Source organism: Leptonychotes weddellii, chromosome 2, assembly GCF_054177405.1.
Source record: "Leptonychotes weddellii isolate Sample4059 chromosome 2, ASM5417740v2, whole genome shotgun sequence".
NCBI lineage: Eukaryota > Metazoa > Chordata > Mammalia > Carnivora > Phocidae > Leptonychotes > Leptonychotes weddellii.
This window is the reverse complement of record NC_138370.1, coordinates 88,702,827-88,715,198: the sequence shown is the minus strand read 5'-3', so window position 1 is coordinate 88,715,198 and position 12,372 is coordinate 88,702,827. Positions and strand designations below refer to the sequence as shown.

At 38.5% G+C, this 12,372-nt stretch overlaps 1 protein-coding gene and 1 long non-coding RNA gene across 5 annotated transcripts in view; both read right to left on the bottom strand.

Moving 5' to 3' along the window:
• LOC145720273 (uncharacterized) overlaps positions 1-12,372 on the bottom strand; it is a 332,443-nt gene that overhangs the window by 172,922 nt on the left and 147,149 nt on the right. The window lies entirely within an intron of this gene.
• PDE5A (phosphodiesterase 5A) overlaps positions 1-12,372 on the bottom strand; it is a 145,363-nt gene that overhangs the window by 109,621 nt on the left and 23,370 nt on the right. For all 4 annotated transcript variants that reach the window (XR_014143157.1, XR_014143156.1, XM_006740607.3 and 1 more), the window contains exon 3: positions 4,626-4,715. Coding sequence is in view for 2 of the 4 variants with exons in the window: in XM_006740607.3 (XP_006740670.1) it covers positions 4,626-4,715 (90 nt within the window). In the remaining 2 variants the exon portion in view is untranslated. The remainder of the gene's footprint in view (positions 1-4,625; positions 4,716-12,372) is intronic.

The following is a 12,372-nucleotide window of genomic DNA, read 5'->3' as shown; positions in this document are numbered from 1 at the left end:
TTTTGTATCTTTGGGGTAAATACCCAGTAGTGCAATTGCTGGATCGTATGGTAGCTCTATTTTCAACTTTTTGAGGAACCTCCATACAGTTTTCCAGAGTGGCTGCACCAGCTTACATTCCCACCAACAGTGTAGGAGGGTTCCCCTATATATTTCGCTGAATCTTAAAGATCTTCCTCAATTTCCTGGACTATGTTATAGTTCAGACTTTAGCATTCAATATTCAGCTTCTCCATTCAAGCAGCTTTCCAGGGTCAGTGCCTTTGTCTTAAGGGGTCATTAAAAAGTACGAGGACATTTTGTAAACAATCAGTAAAATAAACCGTTTACCAACTGTTCATAAGATCACACTTCATTTTAGGTTTGCTGGTAATTAGTTGGAATCAGTATTGGCTTACTCAGCACAGCTGGAATAACACAAAGCGAAGGCATCAAATTAATTTTGCTTCGTTTATGCAAAAAGCATTTTTCTTTTTAAGCTGAAAGTTAGAGGGTCACAGATCAGTTAAGTCAGGGACTGCACTGGTTATCATTTGAGCCTAGCTGGCTGGTTACCCTATAGTGCTGATGACCTCTTCATATAATTTTATTATTCCTTATTTCTCATAAAAGCTCTGTCAGTTCTATGTCTCCTTTTAAAAAATAACATTTATTGATCATCTTTAAGCATGCCAGGAACTATGGTAAAACCTCAGCGTACATGAATGCCTCTGTCCTTCACAACAAGGTAGGTCCTTTTATAACACCCAGTTTGCAGATGAGGAAACTGAAAACCAAAGGGATTAACCAATTCCATCCTGGCTACTCACCAAGTAAGTGGTAAAGATGGAATACAAGCCCAGAGGAAGCAGTCTTAGCAACTGCTCCCAAAAGCCTTACTTACGCCTCTTCATCTTAATTTCAAAAATTTTGTGAGAAAAGGAGTACTTCTGTATGTAATCTTTACTTACGAAAGTAAACACTGCCCTGGGTTTGTCTACATAGCTATAAATTTAAAAATAATTCTGAAAGTCATATTTGCACCTTCTTACTGGCCTTGGTTCTTCATCAGCCAAATAACTTTTTCCTTTTTTTTTTTTCCCCACAGCTGAGTATGTCTATTCTTCTGTTTCTCTTCATTCCTTTTCTCTGAAGAAAATACTCACAGGAAATAATTTTGAACTGAGTGGTGCCAATGTTGGGGGAGGAGAGAGCAGGTGGGAGAAGGTAGAGAATGGGGAGAGTCAGGGAGGCCTTTAAAAAACGGTGTTTAGAAACCCTCCCTTCAGTGACATGACTAAGTGTCCAGTGAAGTTGCTGAAGGCTTCTTTGTCCCATGAAATGCTTGGTGTGAGAGAACTTCTGGGGATACCAGTAAAGACCCCTGGCTTCCTATCCAGTCATTAGAGGGTAAAGCAGAGATAGCAGGAGAGGATGCGGGAACATGGAGGCAGGCCAACCAGGATGCTCAGGAACCCAGCAGGAATCTCAGGGGGAGCTCTGGACAATCACAATCTGGGGCCTGCAGCTGGACCCACTTTAATCAGATCTGGAAGTGAGCAGACAGCCCTTGGCTGAGAGTGGGGTTATATATTCATGTAATAAGTTCAAATTATCCTAGGGGCACCTGGGTGGTTCAGTCGATTAAGCATCTGCCTTCGGCTCAGGTCGTGATCCCTGGTTCCTGGGATCGAGTCCTGCATTGGGCTCCCTGCTTGGCAGGGAGTCTGCTTGTCCCTCTCCCTCTGCCCCTCACCCCTGCTCGTGCTCTCTCTCTCTAATAAAAAAAACCAAACAAAAAAAACCCGAATTCAAATCATCCCCACTAAAACACCTAAAAGTTTTAAAAACTGATAATACCACATGTTGCCAAGGATGTGAAGCAACTGGAACTCATACGCTGCTGGTAAGAATGCATACGGTACAGCCACTTTGGGAAAGTCTTTGAGGTTTCTTATAAAATTGAACACCTACCATATGACCTAGCAATTCCCTTCCTATATATTTACCCAAGAGAAATGAAAGCCTTATGTCCACACAAAGCCCTGTATGCAAACACTGACAGTGGCTTCTTTCATAATAGTGGGTTGCTTTACAAAACTGGAAGCAACTCAAGTGTCCATCAACTGATGAATGAATGAATAGTCAAACTGCATATTCCCACCATGGAATAAATCACTCGCCAATAAGAAGGAACAAATTACTGACATATGCAACAACATGGACGAACCTCACAAATGTTGTACTAAGTGAAAGAAGCCAGACACAAGACTACATACAGTAGGATTCCATTTACATGACATTCTAGAAAAGGCAAAAACAATAGAGACAAAAACAGATTGGTGATTGTTAGGGGTCCGGAGTTGAGGGAGAGTGAGGACATCGACTGCTAGGGGTACAGGGAAATATCTGAGGTGAATGACATGTTCTGTGTCTTAATTACAGCGGTGGTTACATGACTGTGTGCACATTTGTCAAAACTCATCACACTGTACACTTAAAATGGGTGGATTTTATCGTGTTAAATTATACTTCAGTACAGCTGGGGTTGTTGTTGCCTGTTTAATTTAAACCATCCTCACAGGTCGTCATAAAGAGACCAACACATATGTCCTGCGGTCGCTCTCTTACAGAAGGGCAACCCCACACCCTTCCCCCTGGTGATTTTGTTGCACTTTCTCATGGGTCCCCCCAGTCCCCAGTGCTGGTGAGCTGTTTGCACTATTTAGAAAGAGAAGTTTAATCAGAGCGTGATTCAGGCTGGCTCTCTTGGCCAGTACAAGGCTGATTTTTAGGCCACAATTTTAACCGTATACTTAACTAACTGGAAGCTGAACACTGTCTTCTCAAGTGCACAGAATCACAGCCTCTGGTTTATAACTATGGCTATCTGATGAAATACAGGAAGCTAGCCAAATTTAATTTCACATGAGGAACAAATAATTTTTAGCATAACTATGTCCCAAATATTGCATGGGACATGCTTTTTATTTGTCATATCTGGGCAGCCTCATCGTTAATCCATGTATGGCCTTTTCTATTTTATTCATTCATCCACATAGTTAACTAACCAATTAATTTGCCAATTAATAATTAATTGAGTAATTAATTAATCTCATAATCATGTTTTAACTGCAGGTATTTTTAGTGACTTTGACATTAACTTTCCCCTTAAAAACCCATGTAGCAACTCTAAGGCACTGAGAATTTATTTTAGACTACTGAGACTACTGACTCGTTTAGGATCTCGTTAGTCAAATTATGATCCGCAGACTCGGGGTGTCGGCATCAACTTGGTGCTTGTTACAAAAGAATCTCAGGTCTCACCTGGACCTACAGAATTCAGAAACTGCATTTTAACAAAATCCCCATGGGATTCATGTGCACATTAATGTTTTAGGTGCACTGATTTAGAAAGCTGTGTTTTAGGAAAATTCCCAGGGCAAATAGCAGGCTGGATTGGAGGGAAATTGGCTGCACGTATAGAAGCCTCTTAAGAAAACATACATTATACAATATCTGAATTATGGCAGTAGGTAAAAAAGGAAAGGAACTGAAGTGAGAAAAACTCCAACGGAAAAAAATCAATGGGACTTGGTAAAGGACTGGATGGAGGAGAGAAAGGAAAGATGTCAGAATGTGAAAATAAGTCAATAGAATCATCAAAGTGCTTCTAGTATCTTTGGCAGTGTTTCGGTGGTTCTCGAACCTAGCTGCATGTTGTAATAACCTGGGAGCTTTAAAATACTGATGCCTGGGTCCCAACTCCAGAGACTCTGATTTAAAGTGAAGCCTGGGCATTAGAATTTCTAAATATTTCCTAGGTGATTCTAATGTACAGCCCAAGGTTAAGATCCCCGAGTACGGGCACTTTCAATCTATTTGTTTTCACTTAGAGTAGTGATTTTCAACCCTGGCTACACTTCAGAATTATTTGGAGAGCTTTAAAAATATATCAGTGTCTACACCCTGCTCTTAGAGATTCCAATTTAATTGGTTATATTTTAGAAGTTCCTCAGTTGATTGTAAGGTGCGGCCAGAGTTGAGAACATTTAACTGAAACATACAATTTGATTGATAATTTATTAACTATTTTTTTTTCAAGTAAGTATGAATGAAGAGGGAATTCAGTGCTAACAGAATCCAAACTTCTAGTTAGGTGAAATATAAACCCAAACATTTCATTTGCTTGTTATAATTTCACAATGAAATTTACCTGGAATTAGCTGTAATTTTCATGTTTTTGAAACCTCATTTTGAATCCACCCACAAAATCAGCTGATAACCATTACAATTGAATAACCATTATGAAATGAGCATTATTCAGACACTTCCAATATAATATGAAATAGATTCCAACCACACAACAATTATGTATCTTGGGATAAAATAAGGTCCTACGGTGGTGATAGGGGTGAGGTAAGGAAATAAAATGTCTGAAATCTATTTCTAAGTCAAAGTAAAGTCTCTATCTTCAGCCCTATCTAAAGTCTAAATAATAAAAAAAAGAAAAAACAAGCAGAACATTTAAGCACTTTGTAGTTAACTTGTCACTATAGTATTATTTCATAAGTATGCAAAGTAAAACTTTTTTTTCCAAAAGAAAATGTTTCAAATGACCTTTATAAAATGGAAAATTGGCTTACCTCTTCCCTATGATTCTTAATTGGCATACAAAGAATACTCTGTGTCTTGTAGCCTGTAATTTGGTCAACTTCTGCATTGAACCGAGGATCCTAGTAAGGAAAAAGAAATTCAATTTAATGACTGACCTGTTCAGAAATCGATTTGATTTTTCCGATTTATAAGATTAGAAAAATCTAACCTTTGACTTACCTTATTGCTCTGAATGACAATTTTATCAGTGGAAAGACATCAAATCATGTAAGTACATATCATCTTTGACAAAGATATATTTATGTATTTTAGTAGCTAGTGTTCATGAGAAACAAAAAAATACAGACTCAAACAAATGTTCAGAAATAAAGGAAATTCAAAATATTAACCAATTTAGACAGCATTCCTTAGACTCATGGAAAAGTGGCAACTGTCCACCTCTGTAATACAATTTGCCTGTTCCCATATCTCACCATCTGATTCTTCTGTGCCATCCAAAGGAAAGCATCTCTGCTCTGAAACTTCTCCTCTAAAACCTACCAACTCCAAAACGACCTGCCTAATATTGACTTTATTTCCCTCGTAATGGTTGTTTATATACTACCTCAGTGTTCTGTTCTTCTATCCCAGGTGTTCATAAGAATTTTAAATATTCTCATGTGTATGTGTGCATAAAAAAAAGCTGCACGGCCTCAGACTGTAAACAACTCGTTAATCTTTGTATTTCTTTTCCCTTTTATAAAGTACATCATGCACATCCAATAATCACAAAGGACTTCTGAGAGTTGTAAAGGTTCTAAATGTGGGTTAAAGAAAGAAAGGTATAGGCCATTATCCCTTGAACTTTAGATTGGGAGCGCCTGGGTGGCTCAGTCCTTAAGCGTCTGCCTTTAGCTCAGGTCATGATCCCAGGGTCCTGGGATCGAGTCCCACATCGGGCTCCCTGCTCAGCAGGAAGCCTGCTTCTCCCTCTCCCACTCCCCCTGCTTGTGTTCCCTCTCTCTGTCAAAATAAATAAATAAAATCTTTAACAACAACAACAAAAATAGATTGGGAAGATTCAAGTTAGGCTGAAAACTCTAGGAGGGGCTTTTTTTTTTGGTCCTTCACTGTATTCCCAATACTAGCACAAAAACTCAAAAGCATTTGTTAAATAAATGAAGGAATTCATTAACAAATGATATCACAGTTATCAGATGTGATCATTTTTAGCTTATTATAGTTTAAAACAAACACTGTAGGTAAGAAGGAGAACATACTACAAGAAATGGACAGATACTACTATATGATATAAGATTAGAATGGAAACAAACATACCAGAACATAAACATCTGAAGGAGTGTTGTTTCCCTCAAAGCAAAAGCCTTGGGAAGTTACATGCTCAACCTAATAGCAACACTGCTCTAAAAACTCCGCTTTTGGAATTCCCTTCAGAGAATATGGAATAGCCACACTGGAAAACCCTTATCTTTGAAAGTCATTTATTTATTTTTTTAATTAGTCCGAAGTCACGCAAAGCCAAAGCTGTGAATGAAGTAAATGATTACAGTAGGTTCCATCAACTGGGGTCAGAAACGAGGCCAATTTTCCCAGGAGAGACCAAACTTGGCATTAAAGACAATTTCAAAAGAAAAGTTATAAAATCAGTATAAATATTTTATATTATAAATAAATACTACTGCATTTTTGCTTTTTTTTAAACATGCTCAAAGTTATATTGAGACACAGGGAAAATGTTGGCTGAATATATTTTTAAAAATTGTTCTTAAATATCATACTAAAAAGGCAGACAGGACACTGATATTGATGAGTTAAAGAAGTAAAAAATTATTAACTTATATAAGGGATTATTCTACAAGCTAAAAATCAAAATATGAATAAAAATGCATCCTTAGAAATTATTTTGTTAATGAATATTTGAATTATAAGAACAGTTTATAAAGAAGAAAACTTAACTATCTAATCAAAGCAGTAGAGTTTAACAAACTGAAATTAATAGGGCTCTCGGAGCGTTGGGGGCATACTAGGAATTTAAAATCAACAGCAGCCCTGGATTCCACTTCATTGAAGGAGGTGGGAGTAATGTATGCTTCAAATTCACTTTAGGTGAATTCTGGCATCTCAAAGAATTTTCCTAACAATGCACTCAGTGCAAAGGCAATATACATAGAGAATTTTTAACCTGTTTAGGTCCAGGAAACACCAAAGAAAACATGGAGCAGTACTATTGCTGGGATTATTCCTTTCACTGTTTATGAGAACATGACAGTGTAAAGAAAAAAAACTTAAGCCTTGGATATCCACTTGCTAAAATAAAGCAACTGGTACCAGACTTGCCCTCCTACTGAAAACTGTTAATACTAGACCAAATATATGAGACAACTAAACCACAGACCATGAAAAAGGGAAAGACACAGGGCAACCACTCTGGCTGTCTTCCTGGGAGCATTTTCCTGCTGGCAAGAAGGCAGACGGTACTCAAGTGTAGCCATGGTTCCAAATGAAACTAAAAGGAATTCAGGGCTTCTAAAGTGGCTAAAATTTGCAAGGCAAAGTACCTAATAAGAGAGCTATGTCAGGGGATTATGGGGAGAGATAAAAGGAGTGGCAGAAGACTGAGTGGCTATGCATTTCAAACACGTATAGGGCAAGACTCTAAGAGAACCAGCTAAAAATTATGTGTTGAGGGCTGAAAGCAGAATGGTGATACCAATTAGGGAAAAGTTTGGAGACACTGGAGTTCCAGCTCAACCATTCCACCTCAGGCATTCAGCTGAGACACAGATAACCACTCCTTAGGAGCAAGGACCATTCCCTAAGACGGAATTCAATCCACCCTAACAATAACACCAAGCCTGACAGGGCCAAAAAGATCTTTCAGTAATTGAACTGCCTGGAAGAACAAATGTCAGCCCTATTTTAAAGAAAGACAATATGATCCAATGCCCTGCAAGAAAACATGTACAATGTCCAGCATACAATCAAAACTCACACCATATGTGAAGAAAACAGGAAATTGCAACGCATAATGAAGAGAAAAAGTAGTCAACAGAAAATGACCCTAAGATGACTCAGATGTTGGAATTAACAGACAAGGACTTTAAAGCAGCTATGATAGATGTACTTAAGGACTTAAAGGAAAATGTGCTAATAATAAACAGATGGGAAATTGTAAAAAAACAAAAACAAAACTATTTTAAAAAACTCAAAGGGAAACTCTAGAGCTGAAAAGTACAATGTCTAAAATGAAAAGTTCCTTAGGTGCCTGGGTGGCTCAGTCAGTTAAGTGTCTGCCTTCGACTCAGGTCATGATCTCAGGGTCCTGGGACAGAGAGTCCCACATAGGGCTCCCTGCTCCGCGGGGAGTCTGCTTCTCCCTCTGCCCCTCCCCCAGCTTGTGCTCACGTGTTCTCTCTCTCTCAAAAATAAATAAATTTAAAAAATTAAAATAAAAAAAATAGTGCTTCCTTGAGTTCTGTGAGTCATTCTAGCAAATTATTGAACCCGAGTGGGGAAATCACCTAATTTGTAGGTAGACATAAATGTGGGGACCCTGTTTGTGGCTGGTATATGAACTGGGGACAATCTAGTGGGATTGAGTCTTTAGACTGTGGAGTCTGTGCTAACTGGTAGCAGTATAGCATCAGAAGTTAGTTACTAGATGCTACTAATAGTTAGCATCAGAATTGAACTGGGTTGTAGGACACTCAGCTGGTGCAGAAGTGAAGAACTGATGGTTGTTTGGAAAACCAAACAAGGTCTCAACATTGACATCTGTGGTATTTCTGCCCAAAGTACCTAACTTGAATCTCCTCAAAATGCATTCTACAAAATAATTAGCCTGTACTCTCAAAATACATGTCAAGAAAGAGAAAGAAACACTGAGAAACTATTCCAGATTTAAAAGAGACAAAAGAGACATGACAAGCGTATGCATTATATAATTCAGGATTAGATCCTTGACCAGAGGAAAAAGTAACTATAAAGAACATAATGGACAACAGACTAAATTTGACTATAGACTATTAGGTAATAGCATTGTATCATAAAATTTCCTGATTTTGAAAAATGTATTATAATTGTATAAAAGAATATTGTTAGAAAATATTCACTGAAATATTTAGTAAAAATGTTTCCAACTTATTAAGTGGCTCAGAAAAACATTATGCATAGGGGTGCCTGGGTGTCTCAGTCGGTTGAGCAACTGACTCTTGATTTTGCCTCAGGTCATGATCTCAGGGTCATGAGACTGAGCCCCTCGTCAGTCTCCACACTGAGCATGGAGTCTGCTTGAGATTCTCTCTCCCTCTGCCTCTGCCCCTTCCTCTGCTCATGCTCTCTCTCTAAAATAAATAAATAAAACCTTAAAAATGAAAGAAAAATAGTATGCATATATTACTGACACACATTGTATATAGAAAAAGAAAATGATAAAGCAAATGGGGCAACACATAAATAACTAGAGATTCTGGGTAAAGTGTGTATGGAAGTTTTTTATACCAATCTTACAACTTTTCCTTAAGTTTGAGATTATATAAAAATAACAATAACAGAAAACAACATAGTAGTCTTGCCGATTTATAAGCTAGTTTTCTTCCACAGAGTGGCATTTTTAAGACAATCCCTAAAGATTTTTAGACCACTGAACAAAGACAGATATACCAGTTCCCGAACTATGTTCAATGGGGCACAATTAGATCATGACAGATTAGTAGATTTATCAAGATTAAAACAATTGCTAGTGCTACTTCTTTCTCTTAAAATTCATTTTGGAAATCATTTTATTCATAGGAAATTCATTTGAGAGAGCTCATATTTCTTAAGAAAAACATCTCGACTAAGTGAGACGTGCAAAATGAGAGATGAGACTGATTTATCTAGATAAGGAATACAAAAGGAGGAATGAAGTCATCAGGGTGGGAAGAATAGTAGCTACATGGTGGAGACCGCATGAATGGTAATAAGATCCTTCCCTAAAACCCTGCAAGTCTTCTCCCTAGAAATCATGGTATACATGGAGTGGATGTCCTATGGAAACAGAACAGGAGCCTATTTTGCATTCCAATTGACTTTGGAGAAAGAGGAGTGTTTTGACAATATAAATCCTTTGACAGGAAATCTTGGGGAATCTTAAGGCTTCTGTAGGTAATGAAACTAGGTGTTCAAAGCAATCTGTGATGGTTAATTTTAAGTGTCAACTTGACTAAGATAAGGAATGCCCAAATAGCTGGTAAAACATTATTTCTAGGTATGTGTGTAAGGAAGTCTCCAGAAGAGATTAGCATTTGAATCAATAAACTGAGCAAAGATCTTCACCAATGCAGGGTGGCATCATCCAAATCACTGAGGGTCTGAACAGAATAAAAAGGCAAAGGAAGGACAAATTCACTCTCTCTTTGCTTAAGCTGAAACATCTACCTTCTTCTGCTCACCTGACTTTCATTGAAGTTCCTCGTTCTCAGGCTTTTGGACTCAGACCCACAACAAACTTACACCATTGGCTGCCCAACTCTCAGACCTTCAGACTCTGAATTACACCACCTGCTTTCCTGGTTGTCCAGCTTGCAGGCAGCAGGCAGATCGTAGAACTTCTATGCCTCCATAATTGAGTGAGCTAATTTCTGTAATAATCCTCTTCATGTAAACATATATGTATTGAAGAACCCTAATACACCATCCCATTCTAGATACTGGATAGTATCTAGTTTTCATATAGAAGGAGAACACCAAACATTTATACAGTTGTTCTGATTATTATGGGCTAATATCTTATTATAAATACATGCTGTGCCACATTCAAGAAAGTTACATGAATGATGGGCTGATGCAGGAGGAGTTGCTGTGTGATTGAACATCTATATATAGGCAGCAGACACCCTCTCATTGGTGTTTGTGGTCTGATTGAGAATCACTGGTTTAAGTTGTGGATCTTGTTTTATACTTTAAATATATGAATGAGCTATCTTATTAGTAATAAAATTGCTGAATTCTCAAATTTATATCATTGTCACAAAGTTTTAAAAAAATGAATCAAATGTTGACCACTTCTTACAATTGACTTATCTGTGAGGCCATTACTTATTTTTAGATTCAATCTGACCATGATTATATTTCACAGCCACTTCGTGGTTTTCCATTGCTACACTGCAACTTTTCAAGGGTCCTGTGGTCAAATAGGCTTTAAGAAATGGGAGACAAACCATGAGAGACTATGGACTCTGAGAAACAAACTGAGGGTTCTAGAGGGGAGGGGAGGTGGGGGGATGGGTTAGCCTGGTGATGGGTATTAAGGAGGGCACGTCCTGCATGGAGCACTGGGTGTTATACGCAAACAATGAATCATGGAACACTACATCAAAAACTAATGATGTAATGTATGGTGATTAACATAACATAATAAAGAAAAATGTACTAAGAAAAAAAAAGAAATACTGCTATAAGGTGTCATTTTTACAGATGCATGTTTAAAGAGGTAGGACTCAGAAAACAGAATGCATTTTCCTATTCTGACTTCTTTCACAAGAAGCTATGAGACACGATTGTGATTATTCAAATTATGGGTGGGGCTGAATAATGAATTATCCATTAGCCAACTGACTTCCACTGTCAACACCAATGGAAACTGTATGTCACAGATCAACTCCACACCTTCAGAATGAAATTCCTGGGACATGAATAACTTCTGCTAAGGCCACTGTAAACACAGATCAAGGGTGCCAAGGGCAAAGCAGCAACATGAAGAATCAACAGGATAAGAGGCTTCACCCTGGAAGTACTGCAAATCAAGGACATGGGCCTCTTTCAGACAGTAGTACTAGAATTAAATCATTACTAACTGAAACAAAAATTACACTGTCAAAACTTTGAAAATAGCAAGCATATTAAACAAAAATGCATATAAGTGAAGCAATTCTCAGAGCTGCAGAAACTTAGAACGACACAGACAAATGAAGGCTTTCTTAGCAAAGCTGAAGCATATTTATGGTCCTACTGTACTTGGGACTCCGGTGCTATTGAAAAGCGGAAACCCAGCTGTCACCTAGGACAGGAAGGGAATTCTGCAAACTTGGCAGCAATCCTTCAGCTGTGTCCTTAATACCCCTCTTGTAGTGAGCTACGGTGTGACGTTACTACAGAGCTCACAGAAGTCATGGAGATAGCGCCATGAAGAATCACAACGGAATAAACCGCTGTATAGAGTGGATTCTGAAAAATATCTCATGATTTCACCCCCCTGAACTATCATATCTCAGTGTTCCTCACTAGTGACCATATTTATTCACCCAATTTCAAACCCTCAGTCATCCTCAACTCCTCCTTCCCCCTCACTTCCATCTCCTAGTAGCTGCCAACTCTGGCAGAGTCCACCTCTTCACTGGAAATCCATTCCCTTCTTTTGCTCTTTAAGGCAGTGCCTGGTTCAGGTCCTCACTTCCTCACATTACTACCAATCATACCAATCCCCCTTTCAAACCATCTTCAATTATTCCTCATGGCTCTGGACAACAGACATCCCCCCAGCCTGGCATTCAAGACTCCAGGAATCTCCAGGCTCTGCCCTCATAGCTCCTCAACGTCTACACTGACTGTTGCCCACACATGTCCATACAAGCACCACATGGTGCACCTGCCCTGTTGCTTCTTTCAACTTCTCTTTACATCTGTTCCTCACCATGCACACAAACCCATCTATTCAAATCTTATCTATTTTCCAGGGTCCATATCAAGCATTGCTTCCTCAGAGAAACATTTCTCCGCTCTCCAAGTAATGTCATC